The sequence below is a fragment of the Calonectris borealis genome, unplaced genomic scaffold (genome assembly GCF_964195595.1).
Source record: "Calonectris borealis unplaced genomic scaffold, bCalBor7.hap1.2 HAP1_SCAFFOLD_224, whole genome shotgun sequence".
NCBI lineage: Eukaryota > Metazoa > Chordata > Aves > Procellariiformes > Procellariidae > Calonectris > Calonectris borealis.
In genome coordinates this window covers 23191-47106 of record NW_027441609.1, presented here as the reverse complement: position 1 = coordinate 47106, position 23916 = coordinate 23191, and the positions used below count along the sequence as shown (strand labels likewise).

General features: G+C 69.3%; 2 protein-coding genes across 2 annotated transcripts in view; one reads left to right on the top strand and one right to left on the bottom strand.

Annotated features, from left to right (window-relative positions):
* Positions 1-5932, top strand: part of LOC142077346 (proline-rich protein 12-like) — a 22351-nt gene extending 16419 nt beyond the window's left edge. The window contains 6 exon segments of the mRNA XM_075139412.1: positions 24-149; positions 237-334; positions 2639-2702; positions 2705-2766; positions 4956-5051; positions 5709-5932. Coding sequence (XP_074995513.1) covers positions 24-149; positions 237-334; positions 2639-2702; positions 2705-2766; positions 4956-5051; positions 5709-5849 — 587 coding nt within the window. The 3' untranslated portion in view covers positions 5850-5932.
* Positions 5933-10221: 4289 nt separating this feature from the next.
* Positions 10222-23749, bottom strand: LOC142077345 (ras-related protein R-Ras-like). The gene is given in 7 exon segments (XM_075139411.1): positions 10222-10461; positions 10556-10674; positions 12704-12812; positions 21212-21251; positions 21254-21313; positions 21409-21496; positions 23588-23749. Coding segments are annotated over 7 exon segments (666 nt in total). The 3' UTR covers positions 10222-10373.
* Positions 23750-23916: the final 167 nt, after the last annotated feature.

Genomic DNA, 23916 nt, shown 5'->3' with positions numbered 1-23916 from the left:
AAAGGGGCACCGCCACCCCTCAGAGCGGGCCCCGCCGGGGCGGGTGCTGAACACGCGGGCCATGAAGGAGATGTACCGCAGCTACGTGGAGATGCTGGTCAGCACCGCCCTCGACCCCGACATGATCCAGGCCCTCGAGGACACCAACGGTGAGACCCCCACCCCCCACCCCCCCGGGACCCCTCCCCCCCGAGACCCCACCCCCTAACGCAGCCCCTCCCCCTCCCCCCCCCCAGATGAGCTCTACCTGCCCCCCATGCGCAAGATCGACGGGATCCTCAACGACCACAAGAAGAAGGTCCTGAAGAGGGTGACGCTCAACCCCTCCTTGCAGGTGGGGCTGGGGGGGGCTGCGGGGGGGGGGGGGGCTGGGGGGGGCTGGGGGGGGGCTGCAGGGGCTGGGGGGTCTTGGGGCTGGGGGGCTGGGGGGGGGCTATGGGGCTGGAGGGGATGCTATGGGGTTGGGGGGGCTTGGGGCTGGGGGGGGCTATGGGGCTGGGGGGGGCTTGGGGGGGGGCTATGGGGCTGGGGGGGGCTTGGGGCTGGGGGGGCCTATGGGGCTGGGGGGGCTGCAGGGGGGGCTATGGGGCTGCGGGGGATGCTATGGGGCTGGGGGGGCTTGGGGCTGGGGGGGGCTATGGGGCTGGGGGGGCTGCAGGGGGGGCTATGGGGCTGGGGGGGCTTGGGGCTGGGGGGCGCTTGGGGCTGGGGGGGGCTATGGGGCTGGGGGGGTTGCAGGGGGGGCTATGGGGCTGGGGGGCTGCGGGGGATGCTATGGGGCTGGGGGGGCTTGGGGCTGGGGGGGCCTATGGGGCTGGGGGGGCTGCAGGGGGGGCTATGGGGCTGCGGGGGATGCTATGGGGCTGGGGGGGCTTGGGGCTGGGGGGGGCTATGGGGCTGGTGGGGCTGCAGGGGGGGCTGTGGGGCTGGGGGGGATGCTATGGGGCTGGGGGGGCTTGGGGCTGGGGGGGGCTTGGGGCTGGGGGGGCTATGGGGCTGGGGGGGCTGCAGGGGGGGCTATGGGGCTGGGGGGGGCTTGGGGCTGGGGGGGCCTATGGGGCTGGGGGGGCTGCAGGGGGGGCTATGGGGCTGCGGGGGATGCTATGGGGCTGGGGGGGGCTTGGGGCTGGGGGGCTATGGGGCTGCGGGGGATGCTGTGGGGCTGGGAGGGCTGGGGGGGGCTATGGGGCTGGGGGGGGCCTGTGGGGCTGGGGGGGCTTGGGGCTGGGGGGGGCTATGGGGCTGCAGGGGGCTGCGGGGGGGGCTGCGGGGCTGGGGGAGGCTGTGAGGGGGGCTGTGGGGCTGGGGGGGCTGCTATGGAGCTGGGGGGGCTTGGGGCTGGGGGGCTGCGGGGCTGGGGGGGCTAAGGGGGGGGCTATGGGGCTGGGGGGGGTGCGGGGGGCTGCTGGGAGGGGCCATGGGGCTGAGGGGGGGGCTGGAGGGGTTGCAGGGGGGGCCATGGGGCTGGGGGGGACTGGGGGGGTTGCAGGGGGGGCCATGGGGCTGGGGGGGGGCTGGGGGTGGTTTCAGACGAGACTTGGGTGTCCCCGAGGTCCCTGGGTGCCGCTGGGGCCCAGGGGTGTCCCCTGGGTGTCCCCAGTGCTGAGGGGTGACGGGGACCCCCGGGTGTCCCCAATACCCAAGCGTGACAGGGCCCCCCCAAATCTCCCCATGCCAGGGTGTCCCCCTACCGCAGGTGCCAGGGACCCCCCCCCGGTGTCCCCAATCCCACAGTTACGGGGTCCCCCTGGGTGTCCCCAATACCCAAGCGTGACAGGGCCCCCCAAATCTCCCCGTGCCGGGGTGTCCCCCTACCGCAGGTGCCAGGGACCCCCCCGGTGTCCCCAATCCCACAGTTACAGGGGTCCCCCCGGGTGTCCCCAATACCCAAGCGTGACAGGGCCCCCCCGAATCTCCCCGTGCCGGGGTGTCCCCCTACCGCAGGTGCCAGGGACCCCCCCCCCGGTGTCCCCAATCCCACAGTTACGGGGTCCCCCCGGGTGTCCCCAGTACCCAAGCGCGACAGGGCCCCCCCAAATCTCCCCGTGCCGGGGTGTCCCCCTACCACAGGTGCCAGGGACCCCCCCCCGGTGTCCCCAATCCCACAGTTACGGGGTCCCCCCGGGTGTCCCCAATACCCAAGCGCGACAGGGCCCCCCCAAATCTCCCCGTGCCGGGGTGTCCCCCTACCGCAGGTGCCAGGGACCCCCCCGGTGTCCCCAATCCCACAGTTACGGGGTCCCCCCCGGTGTCCCCAATACCCAAGCGCGACAGGGCCCCCCCGAATCTCCCCGTGCCGGGGTGTCCCCCTACCGCAGGTGCCAGGGACCCCCCCCCGGTGTCCCCAAGCCCGCGGTGACGGGGTCCCCCCGGGTGTCCCCGATGCCCAAGCGCGACAGGGCCCCCCCGAATCTCCCCGTGCCGGGGTGTCCCCCTACCGCAGGTGCCAGGGACCCCCCCCCCCGGTGTCCCCAAGCCCGCGGTGACGGGGTCCCCCCGGGTGTCCCCGATGCCCAAGCGTGACAGGGCCCCCCCAAATCTCCCCGTGCCGGGGTGTCCCCCTACCGCAGGTGCCAGGGACCCCCCCCCCGGTGTCCCCAAGCCCGCGGTGACGGGGTGCGTGCGTGTCCCCCCCCAGGAGGCCCTGCACACCTTCCCCCAGCTCCACGCCGAGCCCGGGGAGTCGCTGGTGAAGCTGCGCCCCGGGGGGAACCCTACAACCGCAAAACCCTCAGCAAGGTCAAGAGGAGCGTGGGGAAACCCCAGGTACGGGGGGGTCTTGGGGGTCCTGGGGGGGTCTTGGGGGTCTTGGGGCGGTCCCAGGGGGTCCTGGGGGGCCCCGCAACTCTCAAACCCTTGGTAAAGGCAAGAGCAGGGTGGGTATGGGGGGTCCTGGGGGTCTCTAGAGGGGTCATGGGGGATCTTGGGGAGCTCCTGGAGGGTCCTGGGGATCCTTGGGGGGTCCCGGGGGGGGTTCTGGGGGTCCTGGAGGGTCCTGGGGGTCCCTGGGGGTTCCTGGGGGTCCTGGGGGTCCCCACAAGTGCAAAAGCCTTAGCAAGGTCAAGAGGAGGGTGGGGAAACCCCAGGTATGGGGGGGTCGCGGAGGTCCCTGGAGGGAACGTGGGGGGATCTTGGGAGGCTCCTGGAGGGTTCTGGGGTTCCCTGGGGGTCCTGGGGGGGTCCTGGAGGGTTCTGGGGGTCCCTGGGGGTCCCTGGGGGTCCTGGGGTCCCCATAAGTCCAAAAGCCTTAGCAAGGTCAAGAGGAGTGTGGGGAAACGCCAGGTATGGGGGGGTCTTGGGGGTCCTGGGGGGGTCCTGGGGGGTCCTGGGGAGGCTTCTGGGGGTCCTGGGGGGGTCCCAGGGGGTCCTGGGGGGCCCCGCAACTCTCAAACCCTTGGTAAAGGCAAGAGCAGTGTGGATATGGGGGGTCCTGGGGGTCTCTAGAGGGGTCATGGGGGATCTTGGAGAGCTCCTGGAGGGTCCTGGGGATCCTTGGGGGGTCCCGGGGTGGTTCTGGGGGTCCTGGGGGGTCCCTGGGGGTCCCTGGGGGGTCCTGGGGGTCCCCACAAGTGCAGAAGCCTTAGCAAGGTCAAGAGGAGTGTGGGGAAACCCCAGGTATGGGGGGGTCGTGGGCGTCGTGGGGGTCCCTGGAGGGATCGTGGGGGATCTTGGGGAGCTCCTGGAGGGTTCTGGGGTTCCCTGGGGGGTCCTGGGGGGGTCCTGGAGGGTTCTGGGGGTTCCTGGGGGTCCCTGGGGGGTCCTGGGGTCCCCACAAGTGCAAAAGCCTTAGCAAGGTCAAGAGCAGTGTGGGGAAACCCCAGGTATGGGGGGGTCTTGGGGGTCCTGGGGGGGTCCCGGGGGGGCTTCTGGGGGTCCTGGGGGGGTCCCAGGGGGTCCTGGGGGGCCCCGCAACTGGAAAACCCTTGGTAAAGTCAAGAGCAGTGTGGGTATGGGGGGTCGTGGGGGTCCCTAGAGGGGTCGTGGGGGATCTTGGGGGCTCCTGGAGGGTCCTGGGGATTCATGGGGGGGTCCTGGAGGGTCCTGGGGGTCCTGGGGGTCCCAGGAGGGTCCTAGGGGGGTCCTGGGGTCTCTGGGGGTCCTGGGGGTCCCCACAAGTGCAAAAGCCTTAGCAAGGTCAAGAGAAATGTGGGGAAACCCCAGGTACGGGGGGGTCTTGGGGGTTCCTGGGGGGTCCTGGGGGCATCTTAGGGGTCCTGGTGGGGTCTCAGGGGGTCCTGGGGGTCCTGGGGGGGGTCCTGGGGGGTCCCTGCAGCTGTAAAGCCCTTAGGAAGAACAAGAGGAGAGCGGGAAGGCCCCAGAAATGGGGTGCGGGGATCCTGGGGGGGGGGAGTTGGGGGGGTCTTGGGGGTCTTGGGGCATTACAGATGGGTCCTGGGGGTCTTGGGGGGTCCCAGAGGGATCCTGGGGGGTCCTGGGGGGTCTCAGGGCTTCCTGGGGGTGTCAGGTGGGTCCCAGGGGTTCCTGGGGGTGTCTGGGGGGGTCCTAGGGGTTCCTGGGGGTCCCAGGGGTATCTGGGGGGGTCTCAGGGGTTCCTGGGGGTCTCAGCGGTTCCTGGGGTGTCAGGGGTTCCTGGGGGTCCCAGAGGGGTCTGGGGGGGGGGGTCTCAGGGGTTCCTGGGGGGTTCCTGGGGGTCCCAGGGGTGTCTGGGGGGTGTCAGGGGTTCCTGGGGGTCCCAGGGGTGTCTGGGGGGGTGTCAGGGGTTCCTGGGGGTCCCAGGGGTGTCTGGGGTGGTGTCAGGGGTTCCTGGGAGGTTCCTGGGTGTCCCAGGGATGTCTGGGGGGTGTCAGGGGTTCCTGGGGGTCCCAGGGGTGTCTGGGGGGGTTCCAGGGGTTCCTGGGGGTCCCAGGGGGGTCTGGGGGGGTTCCCAGGGGTTCCTGGGGGTCCCAGGGGTGTTGGGGGGGGGGGGCTGAGCCCGTGCCCCCCCCCCCCCGCAGGAGTTCAAGGTGGAGGTGGAGAAGTCCTTCTTCTACACCCTCTACCACTCGCTGCACCACTACAAGTACCACACCTTCCTGCGCTGCAAGGACGAGGTGCGCCCCTCCCCCGCGGCCCCCGCCCCCGCCCCGCCCCCGCCCCCGCCCCGCCCCCCCGCCAGCCCTTGGTGGTGGCCACCGTGGTGGCCATCGCCGTCCCCTGTCCCCGCTCCTTCCCATGCTCGTGGCCGTTTCTCTTCTTGGTGGTGGCCACTTCTATGTCTTGAGCTTGCTTTTCCAGCCCATCGTGGTGGCCAACCCCTTCGTGGTGGTGGCCACCTCCTCCCTGGCCCCACACCCCTTCCTGGTGGCCATCCCCTTCCTGGTGGCCATCGTGGGGGCCATCTCCTTCATGGTGGCCACCTCCATCTCCCATCCCTGCCTTTCCACCCCACCCTGGTGGCCAACCCCTTCATGGCGGTGGCCACCTCCATTGTGATGACCCTCCCTGTCCCCACCCCATCCTGGTGGCCGACCCCTTCCTGGTGGCCATCATGGGGGCCATCTCTCCTTCACGGTAGCCACCTCCATCTCCCATCCCTGCCTTTCCACCCCACCCTGGTGGCCAACCCCTCCACGGTGGTGCCCACCTCCATCACAACGACCCTCCCTGCCCCCCTCCCGCCGCCGCGTCCGTCCCCTTGGCGGGGGGGGGGGGGCCGGGGGGGGGGGCCGGGGGCTGTCCCCGATGGCGACGGTGGCCCGTCCCCGCAGACGACGGCCATCGAGGGGCAGGACGAGGACCTGGGGCAGGAGGAGGTGGTCCAGCAGTGCATGCGCAACCAGGCCTGGCTCGAGCGCCTCTTCGACTCCTTCAGCGACCTCCTCGCCCAGGCCCAGACCAAGTGCGCCTGACCCCCCCCCCCCCGGGACCCTGGGGACCCCCCCCCGGGGATGGGGACACCCCCTCGGGGACGGGGACACCCCCCGGGATGGGGACAACCCCCCGGGATGGGGACAACCCACCAGGACGGGGACAACCCCCAGGATGGGGACAACCCACCAGGACGGGGACACCACCCCCAAGATGGGGGCACCCCCCCCCAAGGACAGGGACACCCCCCCGGGGATGGGGACACCCCCTCGGGGACGGGGACACCCCCCCGGGGACGGGGACAACCCCCCGGGATGGGGACAACCCCCCGGCATGGGGACAACCTACCAGGATGGGGACAACCCCCAGGATGGGGACAACCCACCAGGATGGGGACACCACCCCCAAGATGGGGGCACCCCCCCCCAAGGACGGGGACACCCCCTCGGGGATGGGGACACCCCCCCAGGAGGGGGTCACCACCCCCCCCAGGACGGGGACAAACCCCCAGGGTGGGGACACCCCCCCCCAAGATGGGGACAACCCCCCCCAGAATGGGGACACCATCCAGGAATGGGGACGGACCCCCCCGGGAATGGGGATGGACCCCCCCGGGAATGGGGATGGACCCCCCCCGGGAATGGGACACATCCCTGGGGACACCCCTTGGGGACACCCCCCCCCCCCCCCCGGGATGGGGACCCCCCCCCTGGGATGGAGACAGACACCCCCAGAAATGGGGGCACCCCCCCCCCCCCCAGGAATGGGACACTTCCCTGGGGACACCCCTTGGGGACCCCCCCCCCCAGGATGGGGACCCCCCCCCCGGGACAGGGGACCCCCCCCCGGGATGGGGACACCCCCTGGGATGGGGATGTGCACCCTGGAATGGGGACACCCCCCCCCCAGGAATGGGGACCCCCCCCAGGAATGGGGACACATCCCTGGGGACCCCCCTTGGGGGGACGCCCCCGGATGGGGACATTTCTTGGGGACCCCCCCCCCCCCCGCCCCGGGATGGGGACACCCCCCCCCCCAAACCCCCCCAAAAAATGGGGACACCCCCCTGGGAATGGGACACTCCCTGGATGGGGACAGGGACACCCCCCCAAATCGGGGACACCCCCCCAGGATGGGGACACCCCCCAAGATGGGGGACCCACCCCCCCCCCCAGCAACAGGGACCCCCCCCCCCACTCGGGGTCACCCCCTCTCTGGGGGACACAGACCCCCCCTTTGGGAACACAGAGCCCCCCCTCCTTGGGGACGGGCCCCCCCCAAAATTGGGGGCCCCCCCCAAAATTGGGGACCCCCCACAAGATTGGGGACCCCCTCCAGCATTGGGGGACCCCCCCAGCTTTGGGGGACCCCCCAGCTTTGGGGACCCCCCCCAGGATTGGGGACCCCCCCGTTACACACAGGGACCCCCCCCCCAGGATTGGGGACAGCCCCCAACGGGGGGGGGTTCCCCCCAAGATCCCTCCTTTTGGGGGGGGGGGAGGACCCGGGGGGGTCCCATGGGCATTGGCAGAGGCAAGTGGGGACCCCCCCAACCCCCCCTCCCCCCAAAAAAAGAGGGGGGCCCCGGTGCCCCCCCCGGCGGAGACCCCTTTATTTATATATATATGTATAAATGTCTATTTAGTAGCCTCCATTTTCCGTGGGGGGGGGGGGGGGGGGGGCGGATGCCGGGGTCCCCTTTTTTTTTGGGGGGGGGGCACCCAAAAGCCTGGGTCCCCCTTGCCCCTCCCCCCCCCCCCATCTGGGTCCACTCCACCCCCCAGAACAGGGTTATTGGGGGCCCCCCCCCCCCCGGGACCAGCCTGTGTCCCCCCCCCCCCCGGGGGTCCTGTATATAAGTGTTGGGGGGGGGGTGTCAAAAAAAAAAAGGGGGGGGCCCCACACCAAGGGGGGGGGGCCCCCCAAAAAAAAGGACCATCAGCCCCTCCCCCCCCCCCCGCCAACCCCCCCATGAGCTATTTATTGCCAATTGCCCCCCCCCCCCCAATCTGGATGGATTTGGGGGGGGGGGGGTTTAAGGGGGTCCCCCCTGCCCCCCCCCCCCGGGGTTTTGGGGGGGCGGGGGGGGGTTGTATATAGTGTATAGGGTCAAAGTCTCTATGTATCATATTGTATCGCCGGATTTGCCCCCCCCACCCCCCCCCGGGGCACATTTGCCCCCCCCCCGGGGCAGATCCCCCCCCCCCGGGGCAGATCCCCCCCCTCCCCGGGCAGATTTGCCCCCCCCCGGGGCAGTTTTACCCCCCCGCCATGGGGCAATTTTGCCACCCCCCCCCCCCCCAATTAACCCCCCCCGGGGCCAGTTCCCCCCCCCCCCCGGGGGCTGGATTTACCCCCCCGGGGTAATTTGCTCCCCCCCCGGGTAATTTGCCCCCCCCCCCGGGGTAATTTGCCCCTCCCCCGAGCAATTTGCCCCCCCCCCCCCCGGGGGGGGGCAGCTCCCCCCCCCTTCATTTTTTTTTTCATTTCCGTTTTTTTTTTTTAATTATTATTATAATTATTATTATATATATTGGGGGCCCCCCCCCCGCGCCCCCCCCCCCCCACGCTGATGCCCCCCCCCCCGCCCCTCCCCCCCCTTCCCCTCCCCCCCTTCCCCCCCATCAAATCGCTCAATCCGGCCCCAAGTCAGGGCCCCCCCCCGGGGCGGGGGGGTGTTGGGGGGGGGTGGGGGGGGGAGGGGGCGGCCCCGTGCCCCCCCCCCTTTTCTACGGTGTATCGTGTCGGGCCGTGTCGTGGGTGTTGCCGAGACCTTTTTATCGTTCCCGAGTCTCCTCGTTTTTGGGGGGGGGGGGGGGGCGTCATGGCGGGGGGGGGGAGGGGCGGGGGGGGTGGGGGGGGGCTCGTGGGGATGGGCGGGGGGTCGTGGGAATGGGGGGGCTCGTGGGATTGGGGGGGTCTTGGATGAGTTGGGGGGGGTCTTGTGGGAATGGGGGGGTCGCACGACTTGGGGGGGGCTTAGATTTTGGGGGGGTCACAGGACTTGGGGGGGGCTCAGGGCTTGGGGGGCTCACGCGAGGGGTTTTGTAGGATGGGGGGGCTGAGATTGGGGGGGTCACAGGACTTGGGGGGTCTCACATGGGGGGGTCATAGGACTTGGGGGGGCTCAGATGTGGGGGGGTCACACCACTTGGGGGGGGCTCGTGGGAATGGGGGGGCTCACACAACGTGGGGAGGTTCAGACTTGGGGGGGCTCACACGAGGGGTCTTGTAGGATGGGGGGGCTCAGATTCGGGGGGGGTCACACGACTTGGGGGGGTCTCACATGGGGGGGGTCATAGGACTTGGGGGGCCTCAGATTTGGGGGGGTCACATCACTTTGGGGGGGGGTCTCGTGGGAATGGGGGGGCTCACACAACTTGGGGGGTTCAGACTTGGGGGGGCTCAGATTCGGGGGGGGTCACACGACTTGGGGGGGTCTCACATGGGGGGGGTCATAGGACTGGGGGGGCTCAAGATTGGGGGGGCTCAGATGTGGGGGGGTCACACGACTTGGGGGGGTCTCACATGAGGGGGGGAGATAGGACTTGGGGGGGCTCAGATTGGGGGAGGGCGTCACATGACTTGGGGGGGTCTCCTCACACAAGCCCCCCCGCGTGTGCCCCCCCCCCGCACACACGTGACCCCTCGCACACGCGTGTGCTCGCCGGCTTTAAGGCACTTTAATGTGGGGGGCCCCCCCCCCAGTGAGGGGGGGGGCTTTGGTATTTACAGCAGCTGGGGGGGGGGCACAGGGGCCCCCCAAAACTCGTGATACCGATGGGGGAGGGGGGGGCATGTGTGCGTGTCCCCCCTCCCAGGGTGGGGGGGGGGGATGTGTCCGAGCAAAGCTGGGGGGGCCCCAAAACAAAAATGGGGGGGGGGCAGGACCCCAAATTGGGGAGCTGGGGGGGGCTCTGGGACCCCAAAATGGAGGGGGGGGGTGATGGAGGGGAGGTCCCGGGGCCCCCCAAGATGGGAGGGACCCCAAATGGCGGGGGGGGGGGGCAGGAAGGAGGGGACCCTTGGGACCCCCACATTGGTGGGTTTGGGGGGGGGGGGCCATGGAGGAGGGAGCCCCCAAAATAGGGTGGGGGGGGGGCCTAGAAAAGAAGGGGGGCCCTGGGGACCCCAAATTGGGGGGGTGGAGACCCCTCGTAAAGGCTGGGACCCCAAAATAGGAGCCGGGGGGGGGGATCTAAAAAAGAGGGGGTGCCCAAAAAGGGAATCTGGGGGGGGTCTCTGGGACAAGGGGGGGTCCCCAAAATAAGATCGGGGGGGGGGGGTCCTGCAAGGTGGGGGCGGGGACTAAAAGAGGGGTGGGGGGTGTCTACAAAAAGGGGGCTCCCCAAAATGGAGGGTCCGTGGGGGGGGTGTCAGCAAGTGCCCCCCCCAAACCCAGGAGTGGGGGGAAGGGGGGAGGGTGTCTTTACCTCCCCCCCCAACTTGGGTCTGGGGGGGTGGGGGGCACCCAAATTTGGGGCGCATGCCCGAATATATACACACACGTCTACCCCCCCCCCGAGCCCCCCCCCAAACTGCCCCGCGGGGGGGAGGGGGGGGGGTCAGAGGAGGGCGCAGGGGCAGCGGGGGGGGTCCTTGCCGCGGGGGGGCGGGGGCAGCGCCGGGGGGGTCTCCTGCTCCCGGAAGCGCCTGCGGGAGAGCAAACAGAAAAGAGGGGAGGGGGGTGTTAATCTGGGGGGGGGGGGTGTCCCCCAGGATTTTTTTGGGGTCCCCCCCCACCCACCTGACGGCGCGGACGAGCTCGTGGAAGGCCTCGTCCACGTTGAGCTGGGTCTTGGCCGAGGCCTCCAGGTAGGGCAGGCGGTTCTGGCGGGCGAAGGCCTGCGCCTCCTCCCGCGGTACCTGGGGGGGGGCACAGCGGGGCCTGGGGGGGGGCGGCCTGACCCCACCCCCCCACACCCCACCCCCCCACACACACCCCCCCGGGCCCCCGGCCTCTGGGTGAGGGGGTGAGGGCCCTGCGGTGCCTCCAAGATGGCTGCCGGAAGGGTTGTTGGTGTGGGGAGGGGGATCAAGATGGCCGCTGTAGGCCGTAGGGTCTTTGGTCTGAGTGGGGCCAAGATGGCTGCCGGGCCAGGAGGGGCGGGACTTCCTGTTCCGAGTGGATCCAAGATGGCTGCCGGGCCAAGAGGGGCGGGACTTCCTGTTCTGAGTGGATCCAAGATGGCTGCCGGGCCAAGAAGGGCGGGACTTCCTGTTCTGAGTGGGCCCAAGATGGCTGCCGGGCCAGGAGGGGCGGGACTTCCTGTTCTGAGTGGATCCAAGATGGCTGCCAGGCCAAGAGGGGCGGGACTTCCTGTTCTGAGTGGGCCCAAGATGGCTGCCGGGCCAGGAGGGGCGGGACTTCCTGTTCTGAGTGGATCCAAGATGGCTGCCGGGCCAAGAGGGGCGGGACTTCCTGTTCTGAGTGGGCCCAAGATGGCTGCCGGGCCAGGAGGGGCGGGACTTCCTGTTCCGAGTGGATCCAAGATGGCTTCCGGGCCAGGAGGGGCGGGACTTCCTGTTCTGAGTGGATCCAAGATGGCTGCCGGGCCGGGAGGGGCGGGACTTCCTGTTCTGAGTGGATCCAAGATGGCTGCCGGGCCAGGAGGGGCGGGACTTCCTGTTCTGAGTGGATCCAAGATGGCTGCCGGGCCAAGAGGGGTGGGACTTCCTGTTTCGAGCGGATCCAAGATGGCCGCCCTGACCTGGAGGGCGGGACTTCCTGTTCTGCGAAGCGTATCAACCGCCCCACCAGGGGCGGGACTTCCTGTCCTGGGCAAACCAAGGTGGCTAAAGGGGGCGGGACTTCCTGTCCTGGGGTCAGAGAGGGTGGGACTTCCTGTCCTGGGTGAAAACAAGCAGGCCAGAGGGGGCGGGACTTCCTGTTCTCAGCCAAGCCAAGCAGGCCAGTGGAGGCGGGACTTCCTGTCCTGTGGCCAGAGAGGGCGGGACTTCCTGTTTTGGGCAAAGTCAAGGAGCCCGGCGAGGGGCGGGACTTCCTGTCCTGAGTGAAACCAAGCCCGCCAGCAGGGGCGGGACTTCCTGTTCTGGGCCCAGCGGGGGCGGGACTTCCTGTCCCGCCCTTTTCACATCCGTGTGGAAACGGGGCTGTCGCGGGGGGTTCCGGGGGGGTCAGGGGGGGTCCCCGGGGGTCTCAAGGGGGTCGGGGGGCCCGGGGGGGTCCCAGGGGGCCCCGGGGGGATCTCAGGGGTGTGGGGTGGTCCCGGGGGGGTCCCTTGGGGGTCTCTGGGTGGGGGAGGGTCCCGGGGGGTCCCAGGGGGGTCTCAGGGGTGTAGGGGGGGTCTCTGGGGGTCCCGGGGGGGGTCTCAGGGGTGTGGGGGGTCCCCGGGGGGTCCCTGGGGGGGTCTCAGGGGTGTGGGATGGTCCCGGGGGGGTCCCTTGGGGGGTCTCTGGGTGGGGGAGGGTCCCAGGGGGTCCCAGTGGGGTCTCAGGGGTGTAGGGGGGGTCCCTGGGGGTGCCTGGGGGGGTCTCAGGGTGTGGGGAGGAACCTGGGGGTGCCTGGGGGTCCATGGGGGGATCCCAGGGGGTGTGGGTAGGGTCCCTGGGGGGGTCTCAGGGGTGTGGGGGGTCCCCAGGGGGTCCCGGGGGGGGGTCTCAGGGGTGTGGGGGGTCCCCGGGGGGTCCCTGGGGGGGTCTCAGGGGTGTAGGGGGGGTCCCTGGGGGTGCCTGGGGGGGTCTCAGGGTGTGGGGAGGACCCTGGGGGTCCCTAGGGGTCCATGGGGGGATCCCAGGGGGTGTGGGTGGGGTCCCTGGGGGTCCCAGGGGGAGTCTCAGGGGTTTGGGGGGGCCCTGGGGGGTACCTGGGGGCGGTCTCAGGGGTGTGGGGGGACCCCGGGGGGGTCTCAGGGGTGGGGGGCCCCGGGGGTACCTGGCGCTGGGGGAGGAGGTCGGCCTTGTTGCCCACCATGACGGTGGGGACGTCGTCCCGGTCCTTCACCCGCAGGATCTGCCCGTGCAGCCGCAGCAGCGCCCCGAAACTGGGGGGGGGAATGGGGGGGGCTGGGGGCAGGTTGGGGGGGTCCAGGGGTGGGAACGGGGGGGCTGGGGGCAGGTTTGGGGGTCCAGGGGTGGGAACAGGGGGGCTGGGGGCAGGTTTGGGGGGTCCAGGGGTGGGAATAGGGGGGCTGGGGGCAGGTTTGGGGGTCCAGGGGTGGGAACGGGGGGGCTGGGGGCAGGTTTGGGGGTCCAGGGGTGGAACAGGGGGGGCTGGGGGCAGGTTTGGGGGTCCAGGGGGGGAATGGGGGGGCTGGGGGCAGGTTTGGGGGTCCAGGGGTGGGAACGGGGGGGCTGGGGGCAGGTTGGGGGGGTCCAGGGGTGGGAACGGGGGGGCTGGGGGCAGGTTGGGGGGGTCCAGGGGTGGGAACGGGGGGGCTGGGGGCAGGTTGGGGGGGTCCAGGGGTGGGAACGGGGGGCTGGGGGCAGGTTTGGGGGGTCCAGGGGTGGGAACGGGGGGGGCTGGGGGCAGGTTTGGGGGTCCAGGGGTGGGAACGGGGGGGCTGGGGGCAGGTTTGGGGGGTCCAGGGGTGGGAACGGGGGGGCTGGGGGCAGGTTTGGGGGGTCCAGGGGTGGGAACGGGGGGGCTGGGGGCAGGTTGGGGGGGTCCAGGGGTGGGAACGGGGGGGCTGGGGGCAGGTTGGGGGGGTCCAGGGGTGGGAACGGGGGGCTGGGGGCAGGTTTGGGGGGTCCAGGGGTGGGAACGGGGGGGGCTGGGGGCAGGTTTGGGGGTCCAGGGGTGGGAACGGGGGGCTGGGGGCAGGTTTGGGGGGTCCAGGGGTGGGAACAGGGGGGGCTGGGGGCAGGTTTGGGGGTCCAGGGGTGGGAACGGGGGGGCTGGGGGCAGGTTTGGGGGTCCAGGGGTGGGAACAGGGGGGCTGGGGGCAGGTTTGGGGGGTCCAGGGGTGGGAAAGGGGGGGCTGGGGGCAGGTTTGGGGGTCCAGGGGTGGGAACGGGGGGGCTGGGGGCAGGTTTGGGAGGTCCAGGGGTGGGAACGGGGGGGTTGGGGGCAGGTTTGGGGGGTCCAGGGGTGGGAACGGGGGGGCTGGGGGCAGGTTTGGGGGGTCCAGGGGTGGGAATGGGGGGGCTGGGGGCAGGTTTGGGGGGTCCAGGGGTGGGAACGGGGGGGCTGGGGGCAGGTTTGGGGGGTCCAGGGGGGGAAGGGGGGGCTGGGGGCAGGTTTGGGGGTCCAGGGGTGGGAACGGGGGGGCTGGGGGCAGGTTTGGGGGGTCCAGGGGTGGGAACGGGGGGGCTGGGGGCAGGTTTGGGGGGTCCAGGGGTGGGAACGGGGGGGCTGGGGGCAGGTTTGGGGGGTCCAGGGGTGGGAACGGGGGGGCTGGGGGCAGGTTTGGGGGGTCCAGGGGTGGGAACGGGGGGGCTGGGGGCAGGTTTGGGGGGTCCAGGGGTGGGAACGGGGGGCTGGGGCAGGTTTGGGGGGTCCAGGGGTGGGAACGGGGGGGGCTGGGGGCAGGTTTGGGGGTCCAGGGGTGGGAACGGGGGGGCTGGGGGCAGGTTTGGGGGTCCAGGGGTGGGAACGGGGGGGCTGGGGGCAGGTTTGGGGGGTCCAGGGGGGAAACAGGGGGGCTGGGGGCAGGTTTGGGGGATCCAGGGGTGGGAACGGGGGGGCTGGGGGCAGGTTTGGGGGGTCCAGGGGGGAAACAGGGGGGCTGGGGGCAGGTTTGGGGGTCCAGGGGTGGGAACGGGGGGGGCTGGGGGCAGGTTTGGGGGTCCAGGGGTGGGAACGGGGGGCTGGGGGCAGGTTTGGGGGGTCCAGGGGGGAAACAGGGGGGCTGGGGGCAGGTTTGGGGGATCCAGGGGTGGGAACGGGGGGGCTGGGGGCAGGTTTGGGGGGTCCAGGGGGGAAACAGGGGGCTGGGGGCAGGTTTGGGGGGTCCAGGGGTGGGAACGGGGGGGCTGGGGGCAGGTTTGGGGGGTCGAGGGAGGGAACAGGGGGGGCTGGGGGCAGGTTTGGGGGGTCCAGGGGTGGGAACGGGGGGGCTGGGGGCAGGTTTGGGGGGTCCAGGGGTGGGAACGGGGGGGCTGGGGGCAGGTTGGGGGGGTCCAGGGGTGGGAACGGGGGGGCTGGGGGCAGGTTTGGGGGGTCCAGGGTGGGAACGGGGGGGCTGGGGGCAGGTTTGGGGGGGTCCAGGGGTGGGAACGGGGGGGCTGGGGGCAGGTTTGGGGGTCCAGGGTGGGAACGGGGGGGCTGGGGGCAGGTTTGGGGGGACTAGAGGCAGATTTGGGGGGAGCAGGCGTGGGAAAGGGGGGTCCAGGGCAAGTTTGGGGGCACCAGGGGTGGATTTGGGGGTGCTGGGGGGGGGTCCAGGGCTGTCTGAGGGGTCTTGGGGAAGGTTTGGGGGTGCTAGGGGTGGGTTTGGGGGTGCTGGGGGGTCTCAGGGAGGGTTTGGGGGTGCCAGGGGTGGGTTTGGGGGTGCTGGGGGGGTCTCAGGGAGGGTTTGGGGGTGCCAGGGGTGGGTTTGGGGGTGCTGGGGGGGTCTCAGGGAGGGTTTGGGGGTGCCAGGGGTGGGTTTGGGGGTGCGGGGGGGTCTCAGGGAGGGTTTGGGGGTGCCAGGGGTGGGTTTGGGGTGCGGGGGGTCTCAGGGAGGGTTTGGGGGTGCCAGGGGTGGGTTTGGGGGTGCTGGGGGGGTCTCAGGGAGGGTTTGGGGGTGCCAGGGGTGGGTTTGGGGGTGCGGGGGGGTCTCAGGGATGGTTTGGGGGTGCCAGGGGTGGATTTGGGGGTGCTGGGGGGGTCTCAGGGAGGGTTTGGGGGTGCCAGGGGTGGGTTTGGGGGTGCGGGGGGTCTCAGGGATGGTTTGGGGGTGCCAGGGGTGGGTTTGGGGGTGCTGGGGGTGTCTCAGGGAGGGTTTGGGGGTGCCAGGGGTGGGTTTGGGGGTGCTGGGGGGGTCTCAGGGAGGGTTTGGGGGTGCCAGGGTGGGTTTGGGGGTGCTGGGGGGGTCTCAGGGAGGGTTTGGGGGTGCCAGGGGTGGGTTTGGGGGTGCGGGGGGTCTCAGGGAGGGTTTGGGGGTGCCAGGGGTGGGTTTGGGGGTGCGGGGGGTCTCAGGGGGGGTTTGGGGGTGCCAGGGGTGGGTTTGGGGGTGCTGGGGGGGTCTCAGGGGGGTTTGGGGGTGCCAGGGGTGGGTTTGGGGGTGCGGGGGGTCTCAGGGAGGGTTTGGGGGTGCCAGTGGGAATTTTGGGGTGCTCAGGCCGTGCGAAGGTGTTCGGCAGCAGGTTTGGGGGTGCTGGGGGGGAGACAGGTCCTGTGAGAGGGGGTTGGGGGTGAGTTTGGGGGTGTCGGGGGGGTTTTGGGGTGCTCAGGGCTGTCAGGGGGGGGACAGGGGCAGGTTTTGGGGTGCAGAAGGGCTGGGATGGATTTGGGGGTGCCTGGTCACTTTTGGGGTGCTCACAGGTGTGTAAGGAGTCAGGGTGGGGGTTTTGGGGTGTCAGGTGGGTTTTGGGGTGCTCAGGGCTGTGTCAGGGATCCGGGGGCAGGTTTTGGGGTGCTGGGGGGGGGGGATAGGGGCTGTGTGAGGGGTTTGGGGGGGCCGCTGAAGTTTTGGGGTGCTCTGTGCCAGATCTGGGTGAGGTTTTGGGGTGCAAGAGGAGAATTTGGGGGGTTCCAGGTGCGCAGGAACTGGGGGCAAATTTGGGGGTGCTGGGGGGGGGGAGCGACAGGGTTTTGGGGTGCTCAGGGGAACGCCAGGGCCCCCGGCCCAGTTTTGGGGTGCCGGGGGGGGACAGGGGCTGTGCGAGGGATTTGGGGGGGCAGGGATGTTTTGGGGTGCTCTGTGCCGGATCTGGGTCAGATTTTGGGGTGCAAGGGAGAGTTTTGGGGAGCTGGGGGGGGATAGGGACTGTGTGAGGGGTTTGGGGGGGCAGGGATGTTTTGGGGTGCTCCGTGCCAGATCCCGGTCATATTTTGGGGTGCAAGGGGTGATTTTTGGGGTGCCCGGGGTATAGGGGGTGTGCACAGGGTTTGGGGGGCCGCTGATATTTTGGGGTGCTCCGTGCTGGATCTGGGTGAGGTTTTGGGGTGCAAGAGGAGAATTTGGGGGGTTCCAGGTGCGTAGGAACTGGGGGCAAATTTGGGGGTGCTGGGGGGGGAGCGACAGGGTTTTGGGGTGCTCAGGGGAATGTGAGGGCCCCCGGCCCAGTTTTGGGGTGCTGGGGGGGGATAGGGACTGTGTGAGGGGTTTGGGGGGGCAGGGATGTTTTGGGGTGCTCCGTGCCAGATCCAGGTAATATTTTGGGGTGCAAGGGGTGATTTTTGGGGTGCCTGGGGTATAGGGGGTGTGCACAGGGTTTGGGGGGGCCGCTGATATTTTGGGGTGCTCCGTGCTGGATCTGGGTGAGGTTTTGGGGTGCAAGAGGAGAATTTGGGGAATTCCAGGTGCGCAGGAACTGGGGGCAAATTTGGGGGTGCTGGGGGGGGAGCGACAGGGTTTTGGGGTGCTCAGGGGAACGCCAGGGCCCCCGGCCCAGTTTTGGGTGCCGGGGGGGGGACAGGGCCTGTGCGAGGGATTTGGGGGGCAGGGATGTTTTGGGGTGCTCTGTGCTGGATCTGGGTCAGATTTTGGGGTGCAAGGGAGAGTTTTGGGGAGCTGGGGGGGGATAGGGACTTTGTGAGGGGTTTGGGGGGGCCGGGATGTTTTGGGGTGCTCCGTGCCAGATCCAGGTCATATTTTGGGGTGCAAGGGGTGATTTTTGGGGTGCCCGGGGTATAGGGGGTGTGCACAGGGTTTGGGGGGGCCGCTGATATTTTGGGGTGCTCTGTGCCAGATCTGGGTGAGGTTTTGGGGTGCAAGAGGAGAATTTGGGGGGTTCCAGGTGCGCAAGAACTGGGGGCAAATTTGGGGGTGCTGGGGGGGGAGCGACAGGGTTTTGGGGTGCTCAGGGGAACGTGAGGGGTGCCGGCCCAGTTTTGGGGTGCCGGGGGGGGGACAGGGGCTGTGTGAGGGGTTTGGGGGGGCCGCTGGTATTTTGGGGTGCTTCGTGCTGGATCTGGGTCAGGTTTTGGGGTGCAAGGGGAGAGTTTTGGGGTGCCCAGGGTATAGGGGATGTGCGAGGGATTTGGGGGGGGCAGGGATGTTTTGGGGTGCTCTGTGCTGGATCTGGGTCAGGTTTTGGGGTGCAAGGGAGAGTTTTGGGGTGCTGGGGGGGGGGATAGGGACTGTGTGAAGGATTTGGGGGGGCCGGGATGTTTTGGGGCGCTCAGGGTTCTGTGCCGGGTCCGGGTCAGATTTTGGGGTGCAAGGAGAGAATTTTGGGGTGCTGGGGGGGTGACAGGGCTGTGTAAAGGATTTGGGGGGGCCAGTGACGTTTTGGGGTGCTCCGTGCTGGATCTGGGTGAGGTTTTGGGGTGCAAGAGGAGAATTTGGGGGGTTCCAGGTGTGCAGGAACTGGGGGCAAATTTGGGGGTGCTGGGGGGGGAGCGACAGGGTTTTGGGGTGCTCAGGGGAACACCAGGGCCCCCGGCCCAGTTTTGGGGTGCCGGGGGGGGACAGGGGCTGTGCGAGGGATTTGGGGGGGCAGGGATGTTTTGGGGTGCTCTGTGCTGGATCTGGGTCAGGTTTTGGGGTGCAAGGGAGAGTTTTGGGGAGCTGGGGGGGGGATAGGGACTGTGTGAGGGGTTTGGGGGGGCAGGGATGTTTTGGGGTGCTCCGTGCCAGATCCCGGTCATATTTTGGGGTGCAAGGGGTGATTTTTGGGGTGCCCGGGGTATAGGGGGTGTGCACAGGGTTTGGGGGGGCCGCTGATATTTTGGGGTGCTCCGTGCTGGATCTGGGTCATATTTTGGGGTGCAAGAGGAGAATTTGGAAAATTCCAGGTGTGAAGGAACTGGGGGCAAATTTGGGGTGCTGGGGGGGAGCGACAGGGTTTTGGGGTGCTCAGGGGAACGCCAGGGCCCCCGGCCCAGTTTTGGGGTGCTGGGGGGGGGGCAGGGGCTGTGCAAGGGATTTGGGGGGCCGGGATGTTTTGGGGTGCTCTGTGCTGGATCTGGGTCAGGTTTTGGGGTGCAAGGGAGAGTTTTGGGGAGCTGGGGGGGGGATAGGGACTGTGTGAGGGGTTTGGGGGGGCCGGGATGTTTTGGGGTGCTCCGTGCCAGATCCAGGTCATATTTTGGGGTGCAAGGGGTGATTTTTGGGGTGCCCGGGGTATAGGGGGTGTGCACAGGGTTTGGGGGGGCCGCTGATATTTTGGGGTGCTCTGTGCCAGATCTGGGTGAGGTTTTGGGGTGCAAGAGGAGAATTTGGGGGGTTCCAGGTGCGCAAGAACTGGGGGCAAATTTGGGGGTGCTGGGGGGGAGCGACAGGGTTTTGGGGTGCTCAGGGGAACGTGAGGGGTGCCGGCCCAGTTTTGGGGTGCCGGGGGGGGGACAGGGGCTGTGTGAGGGGTTTGGGGGGGCCGCTGGTATTTTGGGGTGCTTCGTGCTGGATCTGGGTCAGGTTTTGGGGTGCAAGGGGAGAGTTTTGGGGTGCCCAGGGTATAGGGGATGTGCGAGGGATTTGGGGGGGCAGGGATGTTTTGGGGTGCTCTGTGCTGGATCTGGGTCAGGTTTTGGGGTGCAAGGGAGAGTTTTGGGGTGCTGGGGGGGGGATAGGGACTGTGTGAAGGATTTGGGGGGGCCGGGATGTTTTGGGGCGCTCAGGGTTCTGTGCCGGGTCCGGGTCAGATTTTGGGGTGCAAGGAGAGAATTTTGGGGTGCTGGGGGGGTGACAGGGCTGTGTAAAGGATTTGGGGGGGCCAGTGACGTTTTGGGGTGCTCCGTGCTGGATCTGGGTGAGGTTTTGGGGTGCAAGAGGAGAATTTGGGGGGTTCCAGGTGTGCAGGAACTGGGGGCAAATTTGGGGGTGCTGGGGGGGGAGCGACAGGGTTTTGGGGTGCTCAGGGGAACGCCAGGGCCCCCGGCCCAGTTTTGGGGTGCCGGGGGGGGGACAGGGGCTGTGCGAGGGATTTGGGGGGGCAGGGATGTTTTGGGGTGCTCTGTGCTGGATCTGGGTCAGGTTTTGGGGTGCAAGGGAGAGTTTTGGGGAGCTGGGGGGGGGATAGGGACTGTGTGAGGGGTTTGGGGGGGCCGGGATGTTTTGGGGTGCTCCGTGCCAGATCCAGGTCATATTTTGGGGTGCAAGGGGTGATTTTTGGGGTGCCCGGGGTATAGGGGGTGTGCACAGGGTTTGGGGGGGCCGCTGATATTTTGGGGTGCTCTGTGCCAGATCTGGGTGAGGTTTTGGGGTGCAAGAGGAGAATTTGGGGGGTTCCAGGTGCGCAAGAACTGGGGGCAAATTTGGGGGTGCTGGGGGGGGAGCGACAGGGTTTTGGGGTGCTCAGGGGAACGTGAGGGGTGCCGGCCCAGTTTTGGGGTGCCGGGGGGGGACAGGGGCTGTGTGAGGGGTTTGGGGGGGCCGCTGGTATTTTGGGGTGCTTCGTGCTGGATCTGGGTCAGGTTTTGGGGTGCAAGGGGAGAGTTTTGGGGTGCCCAGGGTATAGGGGATGTGCGAGGGATTTGGGGGGGCAGGGATGTTTTGGGGTGCTCTGTGCTGGATCTGGGTCAGGTTTTGGGGTGCAAGGGAGAGTTTTGGGGTGCTGGGGGGGGGGATAGGGACTGTGTGAAGGATTTGGGGGGGCCGGGATGTTTTGGGGCGCTCAGGGTTCTGTGCCGGGTCCGGGTCAGATTTTGGGGTGCAAGGAGAGAATTTTGGGGTGCTGGGGGGGTGACAGGGCTGTGTAAAGGATTTGGGGGGCCAGTGACGTTTTGGGGTGCTCCGTGCTGGATCTGGGTGAGGTTTTGGGGTGCAAGAGGAGAATTTGGGGGGTTCCAGGTGTGCAGGAACTGGGGGCAAATTTGGGGGTGCTGGGGGGGGAGCGACAGGGTTTTGGGGTGCTCAGGGGAACGCCAGGGCCCCCGGCCCAGTTTTGGGGTGCCGGGGGGGGACAGGGGCTGTGCGAGGGATTTGGGGGGGCAGGGATGTTTTGGGGTGCTCTGTGCTGGATCTGGGTCAGGTTTTGGGGTGCAAGGGAGAGTTTTGGGGAGCTGGGGGGGGGATAGGGACTGTGTGAGGGGTTTGGGGGGGCAGGGATGTTTTGGGGTGCTCCGTGCCAGATCCCGGTCATATTTTGGGGTGCAAGGGGTGATTTTTGGGGTGCCCAGGGTATAGGGGGTGTGCACAGGGTTTGGGGGGGCCGCTGATATTTTGGGGTGCTCCGTGCTGGATCTGGGTCATATTTTGGGGTGCAAGAGGAGAATTTGGGGAATTCCAGGTGCGCAGGAACTGGGGGCAAATTTGGGGGTGCTGGGGGGGGGAGCGACGGGGTTTTGGGGTGCTCAGGGGAACGCCAGGGCCCCCGGCCCAGTTTTGGGGTGCCGGGGGGGGGGGCCCCCCGTTACCTGCCGCGGTCGTTAATGGCGAAGACGAGCAGGAAGCCGTCCCCCCCCGCAGGTGCTGCTCCCGCGTCGCCCCAAATTCCTCCTGCCCCGCCGTGTCCAGGACTGCCGGGGAAAAAGGGGGGGGGTCAGGGAGGGAGTCGGGGGGGTCCCCCAAATTTTTAGGGGACCCAGGCATCCGGGGGGACCCCCCCACTCACTGTCGAGGCGCGCGGGGACCCCGTCCACGGTGCAGAGCTTGGAGTAGGAGTCCTCGATGGTGGGGTCGTAGTGGGGGACGAAGTAGGACTGGGGGGGCACGGGGGGGTGGGTGCCTGAACCCCCAAACTGGGGGGGCACCCCCAGGAGTCTGGGGTGCTGGACACCCAAACTGGAGGGGGACTCAGGTATCTGGGTGCCTGAACCCCCAAACTGGGGGGGCACAGGGGTGTGGGTGCCTGAACCCCCAAACTGGGGGGGGCACCCCCAGGAGTCTGGGGTGCTGGACACCCAAACTGGGGGGGGACCCAGGTATCTGGGTGCCTGAACCCCCAAACTGGGGGGACCCAGGTATCTGGGGGCCTGAACCCCCAAACTGGGGGGGGACACAGGAGCCCAGACTCCTGAACCCCCAAACTGGGGGGGCACAGGGGTGTGGGTGCCTGAACCCCCAAACTGGGGGGGGGCACCCCCAGGAGTCTGGGGTGCTGAACCCCCAAACTGGGGGGGACCCAGGTATCTGGGGTCCTGAACCCCCAAACTGGGGGGGGACACAGGAGCCCAGACTCCTGAACCCCCAAACTGGGGGGGCACAGGGGTGTGGGTGCCTGAACCCCCAAACTGGGGGGGATGCAGGAGCCCGGACTCCTGAACCCCCAAACTGGGGGGGACACAGGAGTCTGGGGTGCTGGACCCCCAAACTGGGGGGGGACACCCAGGCATCTGGGGTCCTGAATCCCCAAACTGGGGGGGGGCACCCCCAGGAGTCTGGGGTGCTGAACCCCCAAACTGGGGGGGATGCATGTATCTGGGTGCCTGAACCCCCAAACTGGGGGGGCACCCCCAGGAGTCTGGGTGCCTGAACCCCCAAACTGGGGGGGCACCCACAGGAGTCTGGGGTCCTGAACCCCCAAACTGGTGGGGGGATCCAGGCATCTGGGGTGCTGAACCCCCAAACTGGGGGGGACCCAGGTATCCGGGTGCCTGAACCCCCAAACTCGGGGGGACACAGGAGTCTGGGGTCCTGAACCCCCAAACTGGGGGGGACCCAGGTATCCAGGTGCCTGAACCCCCAAACTGGGGGGGACCCAGGCGTCCGGGTGCCTGACCCCCCAAACTGGGGGGGGACGCAGGACCCCAGACTCCTGAACCCCCAAACTGGGGGGCATCTGGGCATCCGACCCCCCCCCCAAATCAAGGGGGTCCCCCATACTCTGGTGGTCCAGGTTTGGGGGGGGCCGGGTTGGGGCTCCCCAGTTTAGGGGCACCTCGGGGGGGGGGGGCTGTTTTGGGGGTGTCCCCAGTTTGGGGGTCCCTGTTTGAGGGGGGTCGCGGTTTTGGGGGAGGTGTCCCGCTTTTGGGGGGGGATGTCCCGGTTTGGGGGGGGGTCTCGGTTTTGGGGGTGTGTCCCGCTTTTGGGGGGGGGATGTCCCGGTTTGGGGGGGGTGTCCCGGTTTGGGGGGGGATGTCCCGGTTTGGGGGGGATATCCCGGTTTGGGGGGGTGTCCCGGTTTGGGGGGGGATGTCCCGGTTTGGGGGGGGTGTCCCGCTTTTGGGGGGGGATGTCCCGGTTTGGGGGGGGTGTCTCGGTTTGGGGGGGTGTCCCGGTTTGGGGGGATGTCCCGGTTTGGGGGGGTGTCCCGGTTTGGGGGGGGATGTCCCGGTTTGGGGGGGTGTCCCGGTTTGGGGGGATGTCCCGGTTTGGGGGGGTGTCCCGGTTTGGGGGGGGATGTCCCGGTTTGGGGGGGGTGTCCCGGTTTGGGGGGGGATGTCCCGGTTTGGGGGGGGTGTCCCGCTTTTGGGGGGGGATGTCCCGGTTTGGGGGGGGTGTCTCGGTTTGGGGGGGTGTCCCGGTTTGGGGGGATGTCCCGGTTTGGGGGGGGTGTCCCGGTTTGGGGGGGGGTGTCCCGGTTTGGGGGGATGTCCCGGTTTGGGGGGGGATGTCCCGGTTTGGGGGGATGTCCCGGTTTGGGGGGGGATGTCCCGGTTTGGGGGGATGTCCCGGTTGGGGGGGGGTGTCCCGGTTTGGGGGGGGATGTCCCGGTTTGGGGGGGATGTCCCGGTTTGGGGGGGGGTGTCCCGGTTTGGGGGGGTGTCCCGGTTTGGGGGGGGATGTCCCGGTTGGGGGGGGTGTCCCGGTTTGGGGGGGATGTCCCGGTTGGGGGGGGGCTCCCCCCGTACCTGGACGAAGCGGACGCTCAGCGCGCTCTTCCCGACGCCGCCGCCGCCCAGCACCACCAGGCGGAGCCGCTCGGGGGGGGGCCCGGCCCCCTCGGCCCCCCCGGGCCCCCCGATCCCCCCGGGCCCCCCGGCCCCGCTGCGCCGCTCCCGGCCCCGCTCCATGCCCGGCCGCGACCCGCGGGGGCGGGGCCACATGCAAATATATGCAAAACCCCGCCCCCCGCGCGCGCGCCGCTGCCTTACAAGGCGTCCCGGGCCGGGAGGGGGGCGTGGCCGTGACAGGGCGCGGCTGTGAGAGGGGGCGTGGTCACACTGGGGCGTAGCTGGAG